Source organism: Strongylocentrotus purpuratus, unplaced genomic scaffold, assembly GCF_000002235.5.
Source record: "Strongylocentrotus purpuratus isolate Spur 01 unplaced genomic scaffold, Spur_5.0 spur5_contig_858, whole genome shotgun sequence".
NCBI lineage: Eukaryota > Metazoa > Echinodermata > Echinoidea > Camarodonta > Strongylocentrotidae > Strongylocentrotus > Strongylocentrotus purpuratus.
In genome coordinates, this window is record NW_022145566.1 from 2,663,727 (window position 1) to 2,687,120 (window position 23,394).

General features: G+C 38.2%; 2 protein-coding genes across 2 annotated transcripts in view; both read right to left on the reverse strand.

The window, feature by feature from the left end:
* The window catches only part of LOC578542 (ubiquitin-conjugating enzyme E2 H), a 30,001-nt gene extending 26,467 nt beyond the window's left edge, over nucleotides 1–3,534 (reverse strand). The window contains exon 1 of the mRNA XM_778705.5: nucleotides 3,368–3,534. Coding sequence (XP_783798.2) covers nucleotides 3,368–3,420 — 53 coding nt within the window. The 5' untranslated portion in view covers nucleotides 3,421–3,534. The remainder of the gene's footprint in view (nucleotides 1–3,367) is intronic.
* Nucleotides 3,535–6,153: 2,619 nt separating this feature from the next.
* Nucleotides 6,154–21,815, reverse strand: LOC756520 (nuclear-interacting partner of ALK). The gene is made up of 9 exons (XM_030997864.1): nucleotides 21,685–21,815; nucleotides 18,045–18,201; nucleotides 17,544–17,694; nucleotides 16,776–16,859; nucleotides 16,059–16,183; nucleotides 15,151–15,275; nucleotides 14,721–14,862; nucleotides 13,556–13,771; nucleotides 6,154–9,232 (listed from the first exon to the last, which is right to left on the reverse strand). Exons 1-9 carry the CDS (start codon nucleotides 21,780–21,782, stop codon nucleotides 9,152–9,154), a joined length of 1,179 nt encoding a protein of 392 aa, XP_030853724.1. The 5' UTR covers nucleotides 21,783–21,815; the 3' UTR covers nucleotides 6,154–9,151.
* Nucleotides 21,816–23,394: the final 1,579 nt, after the last annotated feature.

Consider the following 23,394-nt stretch of genomic DNA (forward strand, 5'->3'; position numbering starts at 1 on the left):
CATCCATTAAAGCCATTTGCACAGCTGGTACACAACTGGCATTAAATTACTGTAATTACAATTCCAGTGATAACAAGGGATTACTGGATAAGGATTAGAGATACACTAACTGAAAGGTCTGTACTTATGGTGATACTTTGCTTAGGAATCATTCAAGCATAAAACCTAAACAAGTGGAAGAAATGAAGGTTTTGTACATTGGGCAAAATCTGAAGGGATAGATTTTTCTGCCCGAGTAAAAAAAAGGGTACTATTTTCCAATTGAAAGACAAGCGGTATAAACCCCAAAGCCATTGTGCAATGGTAGTCTGGTGAGGGAAGAGGTGATTTTGGACGCATTTTTAGGTTTTGTTTACCTGCCTCTTCAGGCAGGGGTATGGGTGCCAGTCAATGCTAGGTGATATTAATATCATATTTTATATTATCACCTAGCCCTCAAGGCTACAACATTGTCGATTCAGTCCTATTATTTTTGTCTTTTTTACATTAAAAGTATGCTACCTATTCTAGCATGAAAATTTACATCATTATTGTAAATGTTTTTTGTGCGTACGAAAGGCAAAGAATTTTTAAAAATAAAATGAATACTTGTACAAGCCTTGGCTGGCAAATACATAGTTCCGAGAATTTGCCACAGCGAGTCCAAAGTCCGCACTGCGTGAGCGTGCATTGCAGCAAAGCTTTTTTGAGCGAGCTACCTGGGCGTCCAAAGCGCAGACATAACCCCCTTCGGTCACATGGATACGTGACCTCCCGTTTCACTTCCTTTGTGAGCGGAAATGTCTGCCCCCTGCATTAACTGCCGTTTGTTCTCAAGCATGCACTTCACGCTGCACACCCCGCGAACTAACTTACTAGCTGTGCTGGCAACAACACCCCATGCTTGCAAACAGCGAATTTCTGTGCAACCCATTTTTTATATCAGCAGTTCGGATTGATTTAGGATGGGCTAGAATATGAAATACAAATTAGAAAAAATGAAGAACTAAAGAGTTTTAATGTGGATAAATGTCTGTGGTGTGCAATACTGCAATTTCTTATATATTTCACTATTTTTATCGGAGCATAGATTTCCAAAAAGTGAAATCCAGGACCCGATGGCGACAGTCGGGATTCGGTGTGAACGGTTGTACCGACTCGGGCTTAACATGTTTTGATTCATAGTCTAGACCAGCGTTTTATTACCAGGATGCCAGGGCACCTGGGGTGCAGGAAAACATCTCTAGAGGTGCAGTGGGAGAAATTTAGTTGCATAAAACAATTATTTTGGAATAATAATCATGCAATACCATACATTGTAAACCACAGAGTAGATGAGGGAAAGTCATGGTCAGTAGCCCGTCGTAAGAAAGAAAGTGCTGACTTTAATAAATGATGATGTACACTGGTCCGAGAATAAGGATCGTCGGCACAAATGAAGATCGTCTTCGTAAACATGGACAGAAGTGTCCGCAAAAATAAGGATCTTCCGCATTTTCGCTGACGATTCTGATTTCTGATTCGCGAGTTGGCAATGCAAAAAACGGGTTTTGCAATGATTTTCTTGATGCATTTTACATGATGTTACATTACGGTGAGCTGGGGGTATTTTATTATGCGGGATCTGTTTTTCACATTGCCAGCGCGCGGATTGGGAACCCGAAACCTGCAGAGGGCCGAAGAAAAAATATGAATGCAATTCCTATGATACAGCACATTTTACAGAAGCAGCACACTTTACGGAAGTGCCGTCAACACATGTCAGAGGTTAACACCATTGTATCACAGATCGTAAAGTCACACGCTCTTGTAGAAAGTAACTAAGCCAAGCTATATTTTGCTCTGGTAAGATATTTGCTAATATTCCGTTATTTTCATCTCTGATTTTTAATTGCCGTAGGTCATTAGGAGTAGGAGCGGCATAGCAAACGTTAAGGTAGACCGAAAGCTTCAGTCTCTCTAATCGTCGGTTGTTCCACTGAGACTACGTCTGGCTCCACTAGACCTCCGATTATAGAGACTGAAGTACGGGACTGTACAGAACAAATGGTTCGGTTCGGCCGGACCGCGATGAATGAGATATGCAACGAGATTTTCACTCTTTACATCCTCATAACTGCTGCAATCATAATAAAAATTAAAAATAACATATATATAGCTTATTTGACTTATGATAGCTTGCTCATTTAGATCCTAAATTAATGATTAATCCGAGAAAGTCTCGTCGTCAACATTATCCGTCCTGGTTTTAGTTGATGAATATTCATTTTTTCTTTTCGAATGTCCAATAACTACCGTAGCTGCGTACGAGTCAGCCCGGCTTGACCAACGAACTCCCACGAAACGAGTGCTCTGATTGGCCATTGGCTATGTTTTGGTAGGAATTGACCCAGAAATATATATCGGCCGCCGGGTCATATAGCTCTATGTTCGAGTGCATGAACGCGCATGAACGTACTGTTTCACAGTTCAAAGATACAAATTGGATAATTCATATAAGTAAGTCCGAAAATTTCACATTCTATGAATGATAGGTTAGCAAATTTTGAAAACTGTAATTAGGAGATATATAGACCGACCTAATTTACATCTGATTTAGAAATCAGAAAATTAGATCTAAATAAAGAAAATCGGGAAGAAAATGTCGTGAACGAAAAGATGTTCATAGCCACCCCCACGGTACGAGATCTCTGGGTTACCATCTGTATTGGGGAATGACAACAAATGTCAGTTTTATTAAAGAAATGACCCAAATCAGATGGTTATTTCTGTCTAACGTTAAGGCCACTGTCTAATATTCGTTGGGTGCGGGAAAGGGCAATTTCGGACGCATTAAATTATAGGGTTTGTTTACCTGCCTCTCCGCGCACGTCTATGAGAGCCAGTTAAGGCTTGGTGATATCAATATCATAAAAACATTATCACCAAGCTCTTAGGGCTACGCCCCTACTGAATATATATTTTATATTGTATTTCACATTCCTCTTCTAATTTTAATATTAAGTGGTAAAAACTAGTTTGGCATTTAGGTCTAGATCTAGATCTAGATCTAATAATAATAACATGAAATATTTAATAAATATCAGTTTGATTTATCATTCTACATGCACATGCAAAGAATACAGCTGTGACTACTAATCACCGAATTCTTCACCACACTCGCAACATGCAATGTACAAGTTCTTTTCTGGTCGATGGCCTAAAGAAGGCTTTATTTGGTGTTCACAACACAATACGTGTACACACATTCAACTCAACAGAATCCAAATGAGAAGACCTCTCTGCACTGCACTGCCTACGTTGCTGGTGCGAGTAGTAACGATAGTCACATAACATCTTCTAAAAAATGGACGAAAAATAATATAATTACTTATATTCAAAAGGATACAACTTAATTATGTCTGCATCTATTCTTTTCTTATTAGGTGGTGGCGAAGACATCTTGGAAAAGGCCAATTCTGGGTTGTTATTTTTAATGAAAACACAGCTGATTTCCACAACTGGCCGCCCACAGCAACTCGCAGAAACCCGAACTTTGCCGAACGAACCAAAACAATGACAGAAGTGGTCCCTTCCATTTAGAATAGGGGTGAACAAGTCCAGTAATTAATTGATCAGCAGATCATGTAGCTCAAATATGTTGTTTATACTTTAAATAGTTGTCTTTAAAAATATAAATAAATAAAAAGCCACACATATATAAGTTTTAAGTATATTCATCAAGGAAAAATAATTCTTATCACTTTCTTTCGAATATCGACTTCGCTTGTTTGTTATCCCTCTGATATCATATCCTTTTCTAGAAATGATGTAAGCACATGAGCTTCATGACCAGGTGAAAAGGTCACGAACGCAGGGTTGAGGATATTGCATAATATGCAAATTAGGTAAACAACCTATCAACAAGGATCAGCTGTTACGGACATCCTTTGATTATTATTTTTGATAAGCTTTATCGACTTGTAATCTGATCATACCTTTTGTCTTCTCACAGGTATCGAGGTTTTGATAAAACAATTATCTTGGCCTTCCAATAATAAGAACATGCCTTCTCTCATCATGCAGCACAACTTTGAAAGTTTTATAATGCAGTTAGCTTAGGTACATATGCATACACAGTTTTTACTGGCCTTTATTAATTATCAAAGTGTATTGCCAAGGGAAGAGGCATCAACAAAAAGACAAGCAAAATATTTGCTTCAATTTGATTTATTAATATCTTTCAGCAAGAGGAAGCAATATTTTGTTAGTTATTTACATTAAGCAATTAGCTTCCCCTCCTAATAAATACATGAGGCAGGTGCAATATAAGCCATTTTATTTCTACTCATAGTAGATGCACCATTCATTTAATTCGATATTATGTAATAATTTTCATCACATTAATTCATTCATGTATCACGCAAGTTTCATGCTAATGCTGTAATGATTGTGGGACCACTGTTATTTATTTGTTCGTATTTTTGTCTTTACTGGAAATACAAATTGTTAAAAGTTGTAATTAAAAAAATATAAAGAAATAAATATTTATTTTCCTTGGAATTTGTTATATATATTTTATGTTATGCAAGATAAAAACCTAAATGCCCGATAACTTTCTAAGGTATTCACTATATTTATAGAGTAAATCTGTCTTCAGTTGTGGTTCTTATGAGTCTGTAGGGCATTCATTTTCAAAGAATCATTAAATGGAAACATATGTCATATCTCGAGTATCAATATGTTTATGGTCATGATATGTAAGTGTAACCTTTTGCAAATGTGTCATTCAACAGAATGCTATATTTACTGTTTATCACAAATTGCAATTGAAAGGGTCTTCATGTGCAGCAAAAATGCAATCATCATCTACAACATTGTTGATTCATCATACACACATGAGGTAATCTTAATTGTTTTCTTCAATTAAATCATTGGAAGCCTCTCTACCTGCTCCATATTTGTTTCACACGTTTCATCTGCATCAATCGTATGCATATGGAAACTGTGTACTTTGAGGGAATTATGTGTGTGTTGGAGGGGGGGGGGGGTTGGAAGGGGGATATGGTATTACAAAATAATTTGGGCAGAGAAATTCTTGAAATATATATGAATGATAAATGGATGTATATGCATAATAACTTGCAACATTTGTGCTACCTCTCTTAGTTTTTCTACTTGTTTTTACTTGCACACAACAAACACATATACACCATTTATACTGTCGCTTTTGTTTTGTTTAACACTGGGGAATTCATCGTTTGCCTTTCTGTTCGCTCACTCATCACTTTTGAACTGTAAATGGTGGACGATAAATTATAGGATAGGGTTAAAACAAACGTTTCTAGGCCTAGACTGAGAAATTCTTGAAATATTTTTTGTGAATTTGTGAATATGAATTATAGGTGAATATATAAATTGCTTGATAAATTACTGTGGTAAGCCTACCCTATGCTTTATTCATCGTATTCCAATGTGATGCATTAGAGACATGCAACACTTATGGAGCGTTGCAAGAAAGTTGCAATCAATTGCAAATCCCGGAAATCAAGCTAGTCTTGCAATTAATTGCAAATTTGCAATTGATCGCAACCCAACCTTCTTGCAAGGTTGGGTTGCGATCAATTGCAACCTTCTTGCAAGGCCCCATTAGTAAGAGAGAGAGAGAGAGAGAGAGAGAGAGAAAGAGGGGGAGAATAAAAGCTAGATCTAGTTAACTTAATTCAATTGTTAAAACTTAAATCCTAACAAAATCCTAGGAAATTGAGGAGACTAGTGGGGTGTTGCAAGAAAGTTGCGTTGCAATCGATTGCAAATATCAATCGCAACTTTCTTCCAACACCTCATAAGTCTCTCCCTTATTAGCAGTGGGAAGTGCATGATGCCTGCCAATTCTCTTTTCAAATTCTCATTTTGACTATTGTTTCTACTCATAGTCAAATGTCTTTCAGTTACACGTTGTTTCCCAACTCATGTTTTCATCTAGAGGGTAACTGGGTCATTTTTTAAATATTCAATCATTTACACGATTAACAAATATGAAATGTATGAACATTATGAACTCTGTCTTTAATACATGCACTCAAGTATGTCTTTGAGAAGTCACAAATATTACTGTTCATCACGCAACACATCAATTTGAAAGATTGGAGAAGACAAAGCAAAAACAATAATAAAAAGCAATAGATATCAAAGTATGAGTATCCTTTTAGTTTTTATTATGGTACAGTTTTGGAACCCATTTATATACAAAGAAGTTATAGAAATACATTATTTTGTGAAGTTTGGACTTTCCAGGCAATATGTACCTGAACTGTTGATCCATGTGATGAAAATGTAATGAATTTGCCATCTTCACAGTCCATTTCCCATATACGCCAAGATATTATCTCATAATACATTGTAAAAGATTGTGGGACACATGGCCCTTCAATGAGGCCTAACATTTGGGAGACTATCTGCATCAGTCAAAGCCCTTTCCACACTTGCGAGATACGAATCCCTTGTGTTATGTATTGAATTATTTTACCTTTGGCATCCTGATGCATGCATACAATTTAGCCGATCAGAAAAAACGTGACTATGAGCATGTGCATCATTTGGATAAGGCTAAAGTTTAAAAAAAATGTGCAACAATCAGTCAAAACTCGCTATAAGAATCCATTTATATGAATTATTCATGTCATCTGCCAACAGAATGAATATTCATGACCTCATATGTGCAGAAAGTAAAGTGGCTGAAGTTAGTTTCTTCACATCAGTCAGCCATTTTCGTTATTCATACTCAAGGCCTTGTTAAAAGGCTGATACAAACAGTGAATTCTAAAAAGCCAATACATGTTCTTTTTATGGGCAAATAAAATAAAAGATCATTGAACATTTGAAGAATGATACAATATCATTCAAGACTCATTTCTCTAGGTCAATTTGCAGAGATGAAATTACTAGTAAAAAAAAAACACTTTTCTAAGAATGGTCCAAAATCAATGGTGCATCAGTTGTAACTCGTACAAGAAGTCATGCAAAAGTCATGCAAGAAACTTTCGCAACTCTAAAGTGCCTAAAGTTTCACACTCATACAAGTTTTTGGTTGAACATTAATTCTGTACTGTCTTCCATATTGAAGAGTGTATTCAGTTCATTTAGTTTCTACTTTTTACAAAAATCTATACAAGGGAATGTGAAGAATACTTCATGTTCAGTTGCATGTTATCACATTAGGTGTAAATGAAATGATTACAGATTACAAGGAACAGCATCTCCAATATGCATCCGCCTATTTTCAATTGATCATTGACCCTGTGACCTTTCATATCTAACCTCATTAACCAAAGCTACATGTACTTCCAGTTCATCTTGTCATACTCACACATACTTGATCCAACATAGCCTCCAGGTTCCCCAAATTAATGTGGTAAACAATAAACTTTCTCTTGATCCAGAAACCTTTTTTGATGCCATGACCTTTCCAATTTTGACCTTCAAATTGCCACTCAATGGTTTTCAAGTTACTAAGGCAACACTACTGTATACAGAATGGACAGCTGAACAGAGAGTCAGATGAAAAACTACAGCACTGCAGAGGGATTTAAAAAAATCACAATTAAGCTCTTTTGATTCTAATAACTAAAAAAGTCACCATTCGTGTCAGATTAAAGTTTACACATTACTGAATTGAAGAAAAAAAAAAATTCACTTGGAGTTACTTTTATTTTTTTCCTTCCATATTCATTTCTCATTCATGCTCATAACTAACTATGGCTATGCAAGTCGAATACTATCGATGCAAACAATGGCTGCACCTAAGGGAGCGTGATTTACAAGATACCTATAGTGCAAAAATGGTTGTCATTTTGCTCAACAGAACAATAAATTGTAAATAACCCCATAGCATTACAGCCAATGGAATAATCCCTATTAAATACTCTTTTTCGCATTAGCTTCTTTCATGCTACATTTTATAGCCTTGTTGAGATAGATTTAGGAGTCAACTGTAGAGGCCTTTACATATTGCAGGTTTGGTACCTATTTGCTTTTTTTTCTTCATTAAATCAAAACTCCCATTCAAATCATTGTATCTTTAAGCTCTGTCTAAAATGACCAACAACTTACATCAGCAATTCAACCGATCCTACAATTGTATTTGAAACACACATTTCAACAAAAATATTACATTTGTGAATATTTTTGTTGTGAAATGCTTAGAAACCCCAGATATTCATGGTAATTTGGAACACCGCCATTTGATTGAGGAGGTTGGGTAACACCACGATATTAAAATGAATCAACTTTAATTACCATGAACTCAAATCAAATTCACCTTGTATAACACAAATCAAACGAGCATGTACTGATTTGCTGCAATTTAAAAAAAATAAATAAATGTTTGGTATTGCAGAGCAGTCCTTGATCATGACCTGCAATATACATAGGACTAACAAAAAACAATATTAATATTATATATACATGTACTTTGGAGCTATCATGAAATGTAATTACTTAGGGAGAGATGTATGATCATATTGTATTTTAAACCCATTTTCTAATCGTTTCACATAGATGGCTTGACAGCTATTGGGGGACTGGTCCACATAATGGTTGATACCAGCAGTTGTGGAGCTGTAGGAATGTCAAGTCTAACAGACATAAGCACTATACAAGAACCCACTTTTCTAATTTCTTCAGCCCATACATATGAATCAAAATAGAATAAATTTCACTTCTCAAAACATATAGAAGGCATGAACAGAGATAAATTTCTTCTCTCTTCATAATATGGAAAGGAAAGTTTCAAGGCACTTCTCTTAATCTGAAAGTGGATGGAATAGTCAAGTTTCACAGAAAATCACATTAATATCTCTTATCAGCATACCAGTTTAATAATCAATCTACTTGACTTAATGCTCTTTTGAAATTGCAAAACCCCCAAGGACCCGAAAGTTTGTATCTCACACTTTAATCTAAGCTCACTGAAAGTCGATATAAAAACAGTCTTTTGAAAATAAGTGATTAAAAAAAAACACTTCTTGCATCCCTTTTAAGAAAACCAATGTGACTTCGTAAATCTTGCTTACAAGCAGCATGCATGATTCTCACAAGTACTTTTTATGAACTATGCCCATGTACAATCCATCCACTTCAAGGGGTTAAAATGACTAAAATAAAAAGTCAGTAGACAACTACATCAGTGCAATCAAGTCTTATGAGCAGCACTTCGACTCTGCCAGAAATTTGTTATTCTCCTCACTGCTTTCCAGGCTTGGCTGGGTGGTGTCTGAAAAAGCAAAAAATGAAAATGATACAAAAATTACTCATTGACAATAATGGCAGCCACAAACTAATCAACTAGTGTAGCCTCTAAATGTTGAAAAGGGGGAAAGAAAACTCCCTAACATTTGGCAGTCACAAAATAATGGAATATAGGGGCTTTCAAATTCAGCTCTGCTTTCGAATCATCTGTACACATGTATATTGTGGCAAGAATGCTGAACTTTCAATTTTTTTCACGACATAAATTAATGGTTTATAGCTTTCCTAAATTGTTTTACTCAATTAATTTGGAAAGAAACACAGACATGACAAATCTTGATATCTGGCAACAGCCTGAAAACTGGCACTCCTGTTGAAAGATCATATGAAAGATAATTTTTAAAGTCACACTTCTACAAACATGAATAGGTCAAAGGACCTTTGTCGAGTCCAGTATCTGAACATTCAGGTGTTAGATGATGTTTGAAGGTTTGCATGGTGGTATGAATAATCACAGTAGAGGTTTACGGTACACCATGTGTAAAGTCCTAGAAGGACTAAGGAAAGTGGATAGAAAATAGAAGTGAAAATAGAAAGGCGAGAAAGTGGAGATTGGAAGGAAGAGTCTCTTTCAGAAGTGAGTATAGTCCTGAAAAGGACTGTAAACCAGAAAGTTGTAGATAGGATGAGAGGTTTGAGTAGAAGACTGGATTGAGTTGGAGAGTTGAGTATAGTTGCAGAGCAGGAGCAGGAGAGTAGACTCGACGTTTCGGACAGGTTGACTGTCCGTCTTCAGGAGTGAGTGTTCGCTATGCGTGCGGCGGTCCTTATAATGGCGTGAGTGCGGACTTGGGGGAAAGCACTGGGCCGGCGGGCTCGGCAGGTTGGCAGGTAGCTGTCGGTGGTGGCGCTCGGTTGCGTGAATTGGCGGGAAACGAGTGGGCGGCGGTTATGCGGACGTCGTGTGGTTGGTGTCGGCGGAGTAGCGGGCGGTGTGTCGGCTGATGAGTGGGTGTATCGATCGGCGGTGAGGACAGCTATTAGTGGTGTCGCTCTGTGTGTGTTGGTCGGCGGTTTCGTCGGCGTAGGTTGTAGCGAGGTGTGGGCGTGGTCGGTGCTTGTGTGGGTGAAGTGGCTAGTTGAGAACGTGTAGTGCTTGTTTGAGTAGGAGTGGTTGGGTGGTTGCAGGTGGTGTTTGGGCTGACGGATGGATGGATAGGTGACGTGTTGGTGGTTGGCGTGCTGGTTGTGGAGTTGGTTGAAGATTGGTCGGAAGTAGAATGGTGAGGAAGGATTGGGTGCCAGATGCTGTTGATGTGAAGGCCTGGGTCTTGGGGTACGGTGTTGTGTTGGTGGATCTCGATGGCTTCTCGGACCCTTCGGGTGTGCCAATGTCGGATGTTGGTGATGAGGTGACTTTTTATCCCAGTGAATGCGGTGGAGCTCTTGTTGTGCGTGCTTGACGATGGCTGACTTGTCCCAGTCGCTGCGTCGGTGGTGGGTCTTGTGTTCTTTGAGTCGGGTGTCGAAATCGCGGCCGGTTTCTCCAATGTAGACTTTGCCGCAGTCGCAGGGAATCTTGTAGACGCCTGGTCATTTGTTGGATGGGTGCTTGTCCTTGTGAGAGTGAAGAGTGGAGTGAAGCTTGTTGCTGGATTGGTGTCTGACGAGGATGTTGGCTGAGCGGAGGATGCGTTGTAGTCGGTGTGATGTCTTGCCGATGTAGGGAAGTACGATGGTGGCGGTAGGCTTGGTATCAGGTTGGGTTCCGGTAGTGATGTTGTTGGTCTTGTGGTAGGAAGTTCGGGTGTTGATTTTCCTTCTTGGGTACTGGTTGATGGAAGTGAGTGCGTGGGTGATGTGCTTGAGTTCTTGCTGGAGATGTGCTTTGTCACTGAGTTGGTGGGCTCGTCTGATAAGTGAGTTGGAGACTGATTGGTAGACTGACGGATGGTGGTGAGATCGGAAATTGAGGTAGCGGTCTGTGTGGGTTGGTTTCCGGTATACTTGGTGCGCGGGGAATCCTGATGGTGTCTTGGTGATGAGTACGTCTAGGAAAGGGATTGAGTTGTCGTGTTGGGTCTCCATGGTGAACTTAATGCTGGGATGTTGGTTGTTGATGTGGTCGAGGAACTGGTGGAGGTCTGGTGTGCTGTGTGGCCAGATGACGAAGGTGTCGTCGACGTAGCGTAGCCAGAGTGAAGGAGACTTGTCGGCGGACTTGAGTGCTTGGTGCTCGAGGTGTTCCATGAAGATGTTGGCGATGATTGGTGAGAGTGGAGATCCCATGGCTGCTCCTTGAAGTTGTTTGTAGAAGTCGTTGCGCCATTTGAAGGAGTTTGAGTGGAGGCAGGTGAGAAGGAGGTCGTGGATCTGGTCAGGTGTGAGCTTGGTCCTAGATTCGAGGTCTGGGTCTGAGATGAGGCGTTGTCGCATGCTTGGTCTACAGGAACGCTGGTGAATAGAGAGGTGACATCGAAGCTGACGAGCGTGTCGGATGGCTGGATCTTGGTTTTGGAGAGGATGTCGATGAAGTGCTTGGAGTTGGTGACGTGGTGCTGGGTTTGGCCTACGAGTGGTTGTAGAATGTTGGCGAGATGACGTGCAGTGTTGTAGCAGGATGATCCTCGGGTAGAGATGATAGGGCGGAGAGGGATGAATGGCTTGTGAATCTTGGGCTGTCCGAAGAGGATGGGTGATTTGGCTGACGAAAGATCTGAGTTGGAAGTAGAGTGCCTTGGGTAGTGCGTCGGATCTGTGTAGGGTCAACAGTTGTTGGTTGATCTTCCTTTCGTTGGCTAGGGTTGGGTCCCTCTTAAGTTTGGAGTAGGTTTCCTTATCTTTGAGTAGGTCGCAGATCTTATCTTCGTATGCATCTTGGTCCATGACGACGGTGGCGTTTCCCTTGTCTGCTTGTAGGATGTGGATGGATTGGTTTTTGCGGAGGTCTTGAATGGCGGATCGTTCTACTTTAGATAGGTTGGGTTTGGGTGGCTTGGCTTCGGCGAGAGCGTTGGTAATTTTGAGTCGGATGTCGTTGGCAGCAGCTTTGGAGAGGAAACGAAGCTTGGGTTCTACTTGTTGCACAATGTCGGAAAACGGTATCTTCTTGGGAGCTACGGCGAAGTTGAGTCCTAGGGATAGAACCTGGTGTTCGGCTTGGGAGAGTCTGTGCTGACTGAGGTTGACTACTGTGTCCTTAATGGGAGGGTCGTTGGTGCGGATCGGCTTGCGTGAACGTAGTTGGTCGAACTTCCTAATCTGCTTAAGTTTGGTGGTCTGAAAGGCGAGCTGGGCGGTGTGGTCATTGAAGGACTGTACTTTGCTGAGGTCATCAGGATTGAGTTGTTGGTTGATCTTAGACTGAGATGCAGAGATAGCGGTGTTGAGATCGTGGAGTTGGTGGCGTGTGTATACGATGCGTTCTCGGGTAAGGTCAATACCGGCTTGGTGTAGTATGCGCTGAGCCTTGGGGGTGTCAACGGAGGATTTGAGTTGAAGGCCTGGAGGGATGGTGTCGGAGTCGCGGCAGAGTTTGAGGAAGGCTAGGTGGTTGGTGAGCTTGGCTGATTTAACTAGGTCGCGCTGGAGTTGTCTAGCGATGAGTTGAGTAGGCTCCCCGTAGAGCTGAATCAGATGATGTTTGAAGGTTTGCATGGTGGTATGAATAATCACAGTAGAGGTTTACGGTACACCATGTGTAAAGTCCTAGAAGGACTAAGGAAAGTGGATAGAAAATAGAAGTGAAAATAGAAAGGCGAGAAAGTGGAGATTGGAAGGAAGAGTATCTTTCAGAAGTGAGTATAGTCCTGAAAAGGACTGTAAACCAGAAAGTTGTAGATAGGATGAGAGGTTTGAGTAGAAGACTGGATTGAGTTGGAGAGTTGAGTAGAGTTGCAGAGCAGGAGCAGGAGAGTAGACTCGACGTTTCGGACAGGTTGACTGTCCGTCTTCAGGAGTGAGTGTTCGCTATGCGTGCGGCGGTCCTTATAATCCACTTTCCATTAGTCCTTCTATCCACTTTCCTTAGTCCTTCTAGGACTTTACACATGGTGTACCGTAAACCTCTACTGTGATTATTCAGGTGTTAGTTGTTAGGTGTTAGATGTAAGGTGTTATATGTTAAAGGGTAAAATTCTTTATTATGTCGTAAGAGACCAGCACCACATAAGACTTTATTGTTCTTTATTGCCGGTTTCCTCATTCATATATTTAATTGTATTTTGTATTTATCTTTTGTTATGTTATTTGTATGTTCTTTAATTATCTGTAAATATCAATGTTATAATTATGTATGTTTTTATATGACAAATGGAATAAAATGAAATGAAATAAAAAATGAACTTACCACTTGTTTGTTGGTTAGAGGCCCTTGTTTGTTAGGACTTGATCTCTCGTGTAGCAAGACCTGGAGCCCATGCCATGCTGGTCTGACTGGTGTGTTATCGTCTTGGTTCTTATCTTGTGGTGGTAATGACCGGACTGTGTATGTGACAGATGCTGGCTTGGTCCATGGACACCAACTCCTGTGCTCTTCTATAGGATTGAAAAGTCCCTTGTCAACCTGAGATATGAGAAATGAAATAAAAAGATATTTTGAGTTATATCTACCTAAAGGCTGGGTAATTTGATCATCTCACAGGAGGAGGGCATTAAACACTATGAAGTCAATAAATAATCATAGAATTGTAATATGACACGCCCGTAAAATATCATATCAACCATATACAGTGGAACCTCATTATAAAGAGCTCTGATATGATGAGATATCTGTCATAACAAGGTGATTATGCTGGTCCCAGCTCTCTATATTAATTTTTTTTTTTTTAACCATGCAATAACAAGATTCTTGATATAACAAGCTAATTTCCTTGGTCCCAAGGACCTAGTTATGAATTTCCACTGTATCTTGAAGTGATAATGGAATTATCACTCATTGATTATTAATATTTATGATACATGAGATTTATATAGTGCCATTATACATTCTAAATAAATGCTGAAAGCGATTCAATTACTCACACACTCCTGTACCGCTGCAGTATGTACAGCACATAATGGAACAATTTGTCTTATGGCTACAAAAGCCTGATGAACTTTCGCATCAAAATATGTGTGCGACTCAAGGCTGTACATTAACAAAATCTTGTGGTAGCAATTTTTTCAAATGAATATAACAAATAAGGCAGATTCTAACCCAATGCCTTCTCCCTCCCCCACCACTGGTCTTTTTAGGTAAAATTCACTTGAAAAAATTGTAGCTCAAATATACTGGTCCCTCACAAAACAAGATCCTCAAAATGAGAGTCTCACGGATGTAAAATAAACTTCACTGACAGCGAGAACAATAGACATGAAACTGCATGATTCAACTTATCAAACAAAACAAAAAAACAGAAATGTCTATTAATCCTTGCATCTATTGCATGCGTCTCCTTGTGCCTGCAGAAAGATCAAGTTTTAATAAAAACCTCTTCAAAACAGAAACTCATGACAGCTTTTGTAACACCTACCTTTAGTCTTTTTGCCGTTGGTTCTGATTCGTCTTCATTCGTTGTCTTTGCATTCTGTTCAAAAGGTGTAAAGTTCCAGAGACCAACATTCCGCCTACAGAACTCACATGACATTGTGGGGCTTTGGGAGACTTCTGGGGAACTAAAGGGAATCAATATAAAATAGGGAAATTTTGAATGGGTAACTGGTAGCTTCAACTTGTAATTTTGACATGCAACAATGTAAATAAACTTGCTTTCAGAAAGATTAGGTATAAGAGTGTTATATCCTAATTTGATTACCCATTTCCATTTTTATATGAAAAATAAAATAAAACACAGTAACAATTATTTTGTTAGATTTTTCAACATTATGACCTCTATATCAACATATTAGGTTGTCATTTTTTCTTTAAAAAGGTAAACATTTATTCCCACGTGCTCTACTAACCTCCTAGACCAGCCACTCAGAGCCATGAAACAGACCAACTCTATCCTTTCTTTGTAGTCAGAGGTTGGCTCTTCCCCTAAAACTCCTGTCACAAGCCTAGATAACACATCTTCATTCTCCTCAACCTAGAAATTTAAAAAAAAAGTATTTCAATATCACAAAATGAGCGGTAAAAGGTCTCCCGTTTTTTCACCTGACAAAGAAAGATGAAAGCTAAAGAAGTCATTAAATTGATGTAAATTGTAAGATAAAGGTAATACAAATTGTTGGTAATTGCATAATTGGATGAAAATGTAGTTTTTCTAGATGGCCCAAGACCAAATCAATAGTAATTTTTCTTCAATTAGATTTGGAAGCTATAAGAAGACAGAGAGAAAGTCGACACAAGCGGTCTGTCAAGACAAATCAGTTTTTCCACTTCATAAACATCGTTCTCCATTGGTAACCTTTGGAAAGTTGTTGTTACTTTGAGATTCAACATGAAAGATTCTGATCCGTGATTGTACATTAAGAAATCATTTCACACATAAGACATTGATTGAATCAGTTTTAATTTAAGAAAATGATTGCAGATGGATAAATATTAGACATATACATATATCCTATAAAAACAAAACCCCATATGTGCGATTTATTAAATATGCAGGCTCTCATCGTTCAATTTTAGTGGTTGTTTTTAAGCTCCATACAGTACTTCTATTAACAACAACAACAAAATATGAGAGAGAGAGAGAGAGAGGGAGAGAGAGAGAGAGAGAGGGTTGGGGAGGGGTGATGGGGAGGGTGGTGCTTTTGCTTTAATAATCAAGGTGGATTAGTTTAAAATGCAATAGTTCTTCTTTCTAAATAGCTTTACTAAATGAAGATAATCAAAGAGTCAATAATATTTGTCTCTCTATTCAACGAACCTGTTGAAGACATGACAAGTCAACAGCTGGAATAGAGGTTCCAAAACATCTGATGGATGCCACTCTGTGAAGAAAGTCATCCACTGCTTTCTGGGTGCTCACTAGATTCACTTCAAGAAATGATGCTGAAACATTCAAACAAAAAGTAAAAACCAATACTCTCATACCAAATTATTTATAGGATGGTGATGAATTGGTGGTCCGTGATTAATCAGGATCGTGATCAAAATAGTGATTGTTACACATATCTTCAAAAAAGAAAAAAAAGATAACTGAATTTAAAGGTATTTGTAACATATTGACTGCAGAATTCCCTCATTCCCATAGGCTTACTACAGGGACCAAACGGTTCACATATGCAATGGGTTAACATTTTGACAAGATGGTCAAAGTAGTTGCATGGTTTGTTATTGAATTTAATTTAGAAATTAAGAAAAGCAACACAAAACTCACTGACTTTTTAAAGGAAATGAATCAAATGATCAATGTTCATTTCCAATATTTTTATAAAACAATTGTTATTTACATAACTAAAGGAGGCATTCCATACTATTGTCATCTTCCATATATTCTTACTTTCAATGCTTCAAATCACCTTTGGGATTATATCTTATCATGCCTTTTTAAAACTATGCTATCATAGTTTACTTCACATTCACTGAATCAGAAAGCACAAAATGATTTCTTCAAAGAGCATTATTTTAATGACAGGTTTACCTGGTGAGGGGTTGCTTTGCCAAGGACAGATCTTACTGTGACCAGCCTTCAGGGACTCTTCTAACTTCTTGCAGGCTTTCTCATCTGATAAAGGAGAGATAATACATTTTACAATTTTCTGAAAGTGTTGTATAATCATTTTACACTGTAGTTCATTTTAAGAAAGATTGCCTGTCTATTAATAACTTGTAAGCTACACAATGACATGAATAAAACAAAGTACAATGTATCATCATATCATGAATTCTTCAAAGGCTATTCATAATACATGTATAAATAAATAACTATTCCTTCATTCCTTCCAAAATAGAATATAAATTACAACATTTTGCTTCAAACAGGCAAAACACATTATCTTGGTATAGATTAATTTGACTATATAGACTTACACCAGCTGAAGTAATATACATGTACAAAAACACACAAAACAAAAAAACCTACTACCGGTAATAACCCAGCAGTAACCTTCAATTATAACTTGCAAGTAATAAATCATCCATGTTTTTTTTAAAACAATTTACAAACATGCCTAATGCCTACCATAGTACTTGCCAACATGGTTATACTGAAGCCAAAATAGGATGTAAGAACAACATGGCAGGTAAGGTACATGTATGTTTGCAAACAAAGGTCAAATTGTCTGTAGAATAGCATTCACCTTATTTTCATGAGTAAGAGTCTGTAAACATCGTAAGACATCTTAAGATCAACCATTGTGTCCAATATTAAATACAAATAGTTTTAGATAATGAAATAATGTGAACTTACATGAGTCTGTTTCCCACTTTGGAGGCAGACCACCGTAGAGTACTTCCTTGCAGCTGACACACTTCAGGGAGTCCACATCAATGTTCTCCCAGCCATACTGAGCACAGCGAAGAGGAGACACTTCGTCTGGTTTAGCAAACCATGATGAGATCTACGTGGCTGTGTCAAGGATAAATGTCTTCGAGACAATCTTCTACCATGCAACATAATAAACAAATACCCCGGTAGTTTTTTTATCTGAGTCTACCAATCAATTAAATTGCAGTAGAACAATTATGAATTCATTAATAGTCCTACATATTCTATTGATAGCAGGAAGTTCAGGAACCCAACCTCTGGAATTAATAACCAAGTTCAAAGGATGTGAAAGAGTATGATGTCATCACAGGAAGACACTGCACATTCTAATAGTGATGCTTGAAAATAGGAGGTAAAAGAACATAAACATGTGTTAAGCCTTATTAAGGTTTATAAAATGAACACCATTTGTTGAAAGGATACAGAAAATGTCTCCACTCTGTTGAAGAAAAGTTCTTGATTCAATGGCTGCACAGTGCTACTTTGTTCACTTGAGATCTCATCAACCACCACAAATCCATCTGCAAATCCATCTGCATCATCGCCTTCAGTGGGTTCACTAATCACTTCCTTGTTCTCACTATTTAAAATAAAATAAAAATTTAAAGTAAAATAAAGCACAACAGAATGCAGTACATAGTACAGTAGTACACAACATAATAGTGTAAATTCATGATCTCTGAATTCTGTAAGGCCATCTATATTCAAATGCCAGTTACATTTTGCTCCTTTAAATGTTAACACATCATACATGTACATGTAAAGTTTTCAATTAGGAGAGATGGCATAAGCTTCCCTTCCATATCATCTTGGGCTTTGAATTGAGGTTCTTTTCTTTGTTTAAGGATTGGAAAGTCAAAGTTGTAAAAGAAATGTTTATAATATAAAGCAAAATGTGAGAGGGCACCAGACACTACAAGCATAGTCATGAAGGGGTAGAACAAGCAAGAAGTTTTCATAGATCTGGAAAAAGACGGTAAGTTCAAACGATTTGCTGTAAGGCACTAAGGGTTCTCTTATAAAATTTGCAATATTTTCATTAATTGAGGGGAGTATTTGAAATACTATATACTGTAACAGAGGGGGTATTCAGCCACTTAGACAAATCCAATTTTAATACTATTCCATAATTATTTTCACTTCATACTCGAGCTCTATAGATCCAAGCCATCGATTAAGCAGGCGCAAATTTGCGCTCGTAAAATCACCAATTGCACCCATAATCATCTAAAACTAGACGGCAAGGCGCAAGTGTTTGTCGTGAAAATGCGCCCATAAATTATCAGAACAGAAAAAATACATGAATCCAGGGTTGTGTGGTAAATACCGGTGGCGGTAATTACCGGCGGTAAATACCGGTAAATACCGTCCGGTAAATAAGATGCGTCCGGTAAATATGTAAAAAACAGGAAATATGATTTTAATTCTCTATTTATTAATAATTTTACTTGTTTTTAGCCTCATAACTGAAATTATTGTTCTGAAATAATTAGCAACACAATACTCATAGTAGGAACACCTAAACAGATTTATAAAATCCTCACTACATACAAAATTGTACACACCCAAACAAATGGCATTTTGTTCATATGCTAATTAATAGGTATTCATGAATATGGTAATTAGCAACTGGGAACCAAAACCTTCATACAAGTTACTTTTATTCTAAAGTTTAAGATATTTGAATAAAATCAGTGAAAATTTGAACAAAATCGGGCAAGAAATAAGGAAGTTAAAGCTTTTTGAAATGACTAGTCACTAGAGGGCTAGTCATTTTAAAAAGCTTTAACTTCCTTATTCCTTGCCCCATTTTGTTCAATTTTTCACTGATTTTATTCAGCCTCCGAAGAGGGAAATATGCCAACCCTGCATGAATCACAAACAGTTTGCCGCGCACAAGCTCTCTACTACTAGCTTCGTATTTAGTGCATGTTGCCATGAAAATGCGCCCTTAGATTTGTTACTATAGGCTAGCGCGCACGTACGTACGTTCATGCAATCGCTAGATGGTGCTGTGACGCACGTACGTACAAATGTATCGAAGAATCAAAAAAACAAATCGTCAAATGGAGAATTAAACGATTTGGGATAAGTTTGCCAAGTCCTTCTGACTTTCAATGTTTGTGAAATTGACAATTTATTTATTCATTTGCTCATTAATAATTTTAGTTACTTTAAAATACTGTTTAATGTGCAAATTTAATATTCCTAATCAATCTTTCCTATTGATCTTGTTAAAGGTAAAGACCAGTATTGGAAACGCCCCAATTTCAAAAAATGAAATGGAAGCTCTTATTACCAATCATGTGAAAGAATATGTTTTGACTAATACATGATAACAATTTTGCCGGGAAACCGCCTACTAATTGATATATATGGTAAATTACTTTATCTATTGGAATGTGAGAGATAAACGCACATGTGCGTAGTCCCATATACATCTTTCTATGTACAGTGCTTATAACTTTACGAAGACTGGGCCAAATTTCTTATCATTATGATGATTCCAGAACCTTGCAGTACACACCAATACTTATATGCTAGATGATCAACCTTTTCTGATCGATTCCACAACGTTTCTTTCACAATGCAATTGCATATGACCATAATTAACTGGTCTTTATCTTTAAGATTAAAAAGTTATTAAATAGATCGTATTCACATTATGAAATTAAAATTGTATCTTTGAACTTATTTAACTTGTGTAATTAGTTGTCATTATCTGTTTTTGGAAAATTGCCCTTGGTTCTTAAAAAATTGCCTCTTGCTCCGGTAAATCCCTGTTGTTGTTGTTGTTGTTTGGTATTATCGGCGTTTCATTCTTTTTTAGAATATTTACGCCTTTCACTTTATTTCTTTCTTTTTTTCTTCTATATTTTGGTACTATTTGTAAATTCATACTCATCTCTTTTTTTTTTTTGGATAATATAATCTCAGATCTACTGGTCCATGAAAACCCCTCACCGCAATTGGCACCTTCCTGCCAGACCGGCGCGGTACATTGCGCAATCTTCTCGGCCATCATTGGCCTAGGCAACTCTGGTGCCGGTGAGAGGATTCTGGGGTAGATCTCCAGAGTCTCTTGTTTGGGGTTTACCGTCCTCAATCCGTCTTTACTCTTTCTTACCTTTTCTCTTCTAGTATTTTTCCATTTTGTAAAACCTTATTTTTCTATCAAAGTAGGTATCAATATCTTAGGGCATTTGGTTGTCGTGCGATATGTGCAAAAAAAAAAAAAAAAAAAAAAAAAAAAAAAGCAAGGGGCAACTTTTAACAATAAATTGCCCCATCCCATGCTCCTGGTCCTGGCTGCTTAATCTAAGGCTTGTATAGATCCGTATATTTCTTGCTCCTCCAATGAGATGACTCCACCCAACAACCCGGCCCCCCTACCTCTATCTCTCTCTTTTACTCCCATCCCTCGTTTCCTCCTCTCTCAGTCTACTCTTAGTCTAGTCTTAGTCTGACCCTCTCTCTCTCCTCTCTTTCTTTCACCCCCCCCCCCCCTTTCTTTTGTTTCTCTTTTTTTACCTTTTCATCATAGATCTCACCGAGTTCAAATTTCTGCATCGATAATCTAGTCTAGTAGTACACGAAGATCGAGCATGAATACCGGCAACAGAGCTGACCCGACGGGCGACACAGCAACATAGACCTCTAGATCTATCATATCTTTCTTGTTCCTCATGTCTAGATCATCTCTAGGCTCTAGCGACGCCCCTGTTTAGTTCCGAATCTGGCCAATTTAATTTCAATCTCCACCATACCGTACCAACGCAAATTGTCATAAATTCAAATATTGATATGCAGCGCTAGGATGGCTGGGTTAGGTTTAAAAATATCGCCGCCCGGTCAGCTCAGCCTTTTTCTTCCCACTGCCAGCGACGAGGCGGGCCTAGCCTTGCCTCTACGCCTACGGTTCAGCGTCCGTGCTCGAGTAGCTGTCTGACAGGTCATCCGCGAACACTCAGCAACATATCGGATCAGCCGTAAATTTTGTCATGATTCACATAGAAAAATCAAACTCATTTTACACTTTATGGACATTTACATATTGACCAACCTTTGTTTTTTTTCTTCACGCGAAACCCCCTTCAGAAATGAAGATAATAAAGCTTTAATCCGACGAGGTTTGCTTACTTCGCAGTTGGGGACAGCCATGATTCCTACATGTATGTATTTCGAAGTTCGCGAATTATATTTAGTGATCAACCTAATCTACCTTACGCCGGCTCTAATTGGTCAATAATTTAGCTGAACGCAAGGCTTAGCCAATCATTATGTTCGTTTAGACTGTAACTATTGATAAGGAGCGATTCAATCAAGAAAGTGCAAGGGCAAGGCAGGGGAGACTACGCCACGGGGAATCGGGACTAGACTAGCTATGTTGAACCTGTAAAAATGTCGCATCTGCCTATTTCAGTGAAGAAATGCAATATAGAAAAACCAGCTGATGAATGTAAGTTGCAGCAAAAAAAAATTCACAGCGGCGTTATTTATCATTTATTCGTGTGGGTAGTCCCACCCCCTTACTATTTTGTTGGTTGACACTAATTACAGCAGAGAAGTTTGGGCGCTTGTTCAGAAACCTATCCAAAATTTGACCCGTAACTCCGGCGTGGAGATACCCTACTAAAACATACCAAAAATGAAGTAAATATTCAGTAAATGTCCAAATAAAGATCATGAGTTAAAAGTCGTTATGTTTGTTACCTGTTGCGTGTCAAATTTCTTGTTATTTTTGGAGTATTTTTCGGATAGGGTCTAAACGTTGATTATTCAGTAGGCTATACACTTTTTTTACAGGTTTCACGGCAAACCGCTGCACAATACAAGTACATACCGATGGCGGATCGTGGGCGGGCGCGCGTCTGTGTGAAGTTATCTAGAGTCTATTGTAATGTCTCAGATCCTCATTACGGTAGAGTAAAGTGAGGAGGATGGAGAAAGGTGATACGAAAGAAGATGTACTGCTCTATAAGGAGTCGAGCTAACTCGGACCAGGGGACAACTCGGCCCAGGTACAAAAATGGTAATTTTTTGTCATTTTAGGTTTAGGGTTAGGTTTAGGTGAGGGTTAGCGTTAGGGTTAGAGTTAGGGTTGGAGTTAGGGTAAAATGACAAAAAATGACCGTTTGCAGCTGGGCCGAGTTGTCCCCTGGTCCGAGTTAGCCCGGATCCCTCTATAAGTATAGTCGTAGTAGACTAGTCTATATGCATGTCAGCAAAGCAAACAAAAGGAAAAAGATGGAGAGAGATAAAGTAAACAAGAGATAGAGTAGATGATGCAATGATAAATCGAACAAAATATAGAACAAGAACATGAAAGGAGAAAATGGAGAGGAGAAGAAATTGATAGATCTATAAGAAAATATTTTTAAAAGAGAAGATGATAGAAGATAAAAATGAAGATGTGGAAGATTACAGGATAATATATATACATAAGGAAAGATGGCAAAAAGATTTGGTGTTTTTGATACTACACCTGTATATGAATGATATATCTCCATTTAAAGCTATCTGTACTAGTTTATAGGAGAGAGTAGACCAAACTGCAAGGTCACTGGACAGGTGGTTATCTCATCAACTCAGCTCTCAATTAACATAAGAAAAAGAGGATCATGGGGTACCAATAGTCACCGATTAGGCATTGCTTTACAGACATATTCTGTCAAATTGCTTATCTCACTTTTTCATGAAAGAGCAGGCATAGTTTCCTAATATCATTATAATATACTTGTACATGTTTTTTCTTTGATATGTGTCTATTCTG

Coding starts and splice junctions, on each gene's coding strand:
- LOC756520 (XM_030997864.1), bottom strand. CDS start 21,782: ATGGCTGTCCCCAACTGCGAAGTAAGCAAACCTCGTCGGATTAAAGCT. Junction 18,202..21,684: donor CGTGAAGAAAAAAAACAAAG/GTTGGTCAATAT, acceptor TATTTTAAATAG/TGAGAACAAGGAAGTGATTA. Junction 16,184..16,775: donor GCAAAGCAACCCCTCACCAG/GTAAACCTGTCA, acceptor TGAATGTTTCAG/CATCATTTCTTGAAGTGAAT.